Genomic DNA, 2,343 nt, shown 5'->3' with positions numbered 1-2,343 from the left:
AGGTAAATGATTGTGTTCACTACTGCTAACATTGGATTCTCCCTCAAGCTGACATTGGGAGTGTGAATGTGTTAACAATCTGTAACACTCTGAGCAAAAGCCTTTGTTTCATCCATTTCCCTTACAGAGAAACATTCTCAAGGATAGCCTGGAGGTTGGAGCCCTGCCAAAGGGGCCAGACTCCTGGGAAAACTGGAGGCAGGGGGCGGGGCCACATGGATAGAGGGGCGGGGCGAATGATAAAGATTCTAGGGCTGCTTCTGTGATGCTTAGAACTGTCAGAGGGTCCCAGGGAGACTAGTGCTTAGGCAGATGTGACAGGACATGCAATATCATGGCAAGGAAGTCTTTGCAATAGTGTCCTCAGAGGATCTGCGGGACTTCATCTATGGGGTCCGTGGGCAGTCAGCTCCTGAGACGGAGGGAATCAGGCATAGCGGATCCGTGTCCTGAGCCAGGAGCTCAGGCAGGCACCAGTTATGGATCTGACAACCATAAGCGAAGGCGCCGCAGTCCCTCCTTGGGCCCAGAGTCCGAGAATAGCCGCAGTCACCTAGACCCAGAAGACAATCTACAGCAACTGGTGAGCCGAAACCATCATAAAAAAGTTAAGCTCGCATCTGAATATGCTTACCAAACTTTATTTCTGAATGGGGACAGCAGTGATATTAAAATCCGCGCTCTGGGGAAAGAATGGTGTTTACACAAAATATTTTTATGTCAGTCAGGCTACTTTGCAACTATGTTGAGAGCTTCTGGGAATGAATCTCAGGAAGATGTTATTAACCTGGAGATTAATGACCCTAACATAGATGTCGACTCCCTGCACTTTGCACTAGGCTCGTTGTACAATCATGACTATGTCTTCAGGGAGCCCCTTCAGGTTCCAGGAGTTTTGGCAGCAGCCTGTCTGCTTCAAGTAGAGGACTTACTTTATCAGTGTGATAAGAACATGAAGGAAACAATTAATGAGAAAACTGTATGTGGCTATTATGCAGCAGCAGAAACCTATGGGTTAGAGTCTGTAAAGACAAGGTGCTTTGAATGGCTTCTTCACAATTTGATGACACATCCAAGTGTGGAACTTTTCAAGGAACTCAGTATAGATCTCATGAATCAGCTTATTTCTTCTTCGAATTTACTAGTAATGCAAAAGGAAATAGATGTGTATACCACAGTGAAAAAGTGGATGTTCCTTCGTCTTAACCCAACATGGAACGGAACAACAAGTCAGCTTTTAGTGAATGCAAACAACTGGTTTTTCAGGCACAAAGAACATGTTGGTAACATCGCCTTCCTTGAAACCGAAAGAGGCATAGCATTTCAACCAGTGTTTAAAAACTTGAGGTTTCAGCATATCATCTGTGGCCAGGTCTCCATAAGAGTTATTGAGCGAGATGCTCTGATTCCTTCACAATGGTTATCATCTCTTTTCAAACAGCAATGGTTTACCTGGCTTAGAGCAAAACTATGCAGGGAAATCTGGCCCCGCTATACCAATGAAAGAGAATTTGAAAAAGGTAGCATGAGGTGCGGTAAAATGATTGTCACAGATGGAGAATACGCCTGGAGGTGGTCAGTTAGCAACTTCTGCTTTCCCTTATGTGTTATCTTTACCAGGAATTATATAATTTTCAAGCAACATACTTTCACTCACTCAGGTGATGGTTCAGTTTGTTCATACCCTCTAAGAAAGATTGCATTCAGACTCACTTTGGCTCATTTTGACTCTAGCGGAAACCTAAGTTTCAGCAAAACAACTGGTTATCAAATACTAACCATTCAAAATGATGAGGAAAAAGTGGTAATGGAATTGGATAGCACAGCTCTTAGCTTTCCTTGCTATATATTCTGTAACTTTCTGTTTATGCCATTAGAAAACCCAGAAAATTGATCATCTTCTCAATACAGATATAGTCACATTTTGAAAACTCCTGATGTTTCATTTCATCTAATAGCCCTACAGTTACACATGATAAAGGTGACCAATAACAGAAATAAAAACCTTTCAAATGCAGAAATGATCACAGAGGACTATCTTCATTTTACTTCTATGGGTTTAAGAACAAACAATTTAATTCCAATAAAAATCTGTGAAACCTATTGGTCGTCTACGCTGTCATCTCTTTTCATGTATCAGCAACAGAAAAGCTCCAAATGCGAATAAGAGACATTTCCAAGGAATAACAAATACCTTAAAATTGACATAAATTCGTACCCTAATATCGAAATAAAATATGGAATGGTCTTCCTTGCTGAAATTGTTGTGCAAACGTGGCTTTGATTGTAGCCATAGTACAGGAGAGAGTTGGCATGAGGTGAAACCGGAGATTAGGGATTCTT

At 41.8% G+C, this 2,343-nt stretch overlaps 1 protein-coding gene across 1 annotated transcript; it reads left to right on the top strand.

Annotated features, from left to right (window-relative positions):
- Positions 1-388: 388 nt before the first annotated feature.
- LOC136316692 (germ cell-less protein-like 2) lies at positions 389-1,894 on the top strand. The gene has a single exon (XM_066248726.1). It carries the CDS (start codon positions 389-391, stop codon positions 1,892-1,894), a length of 1,506 nt encoding a protein of 501 aa, XP_066104823.1.
- Positions 1,895-2,343: the final 449 nt, after the last annotated feature.

This window comes from Saccopteryx bilineata, chromosome X, assembly GCF_036850765.1.
Source record: "Saccopteryx bilineata isolate mSacBil1 chromosome X, mSacBil1_pri_phased_curated, whole genome shotgun sequence".
NCBI lineage: Eukaryota > Metazoa > Chordata > Mammalia > Chiroptera > Emballonuridae > Saccopteryx > Saccopteryx bilineata.
Note: the sequence above shows the minus strand (reverse complement) of the source record. Positions and strands in the feature narration are given on the sequence as shown.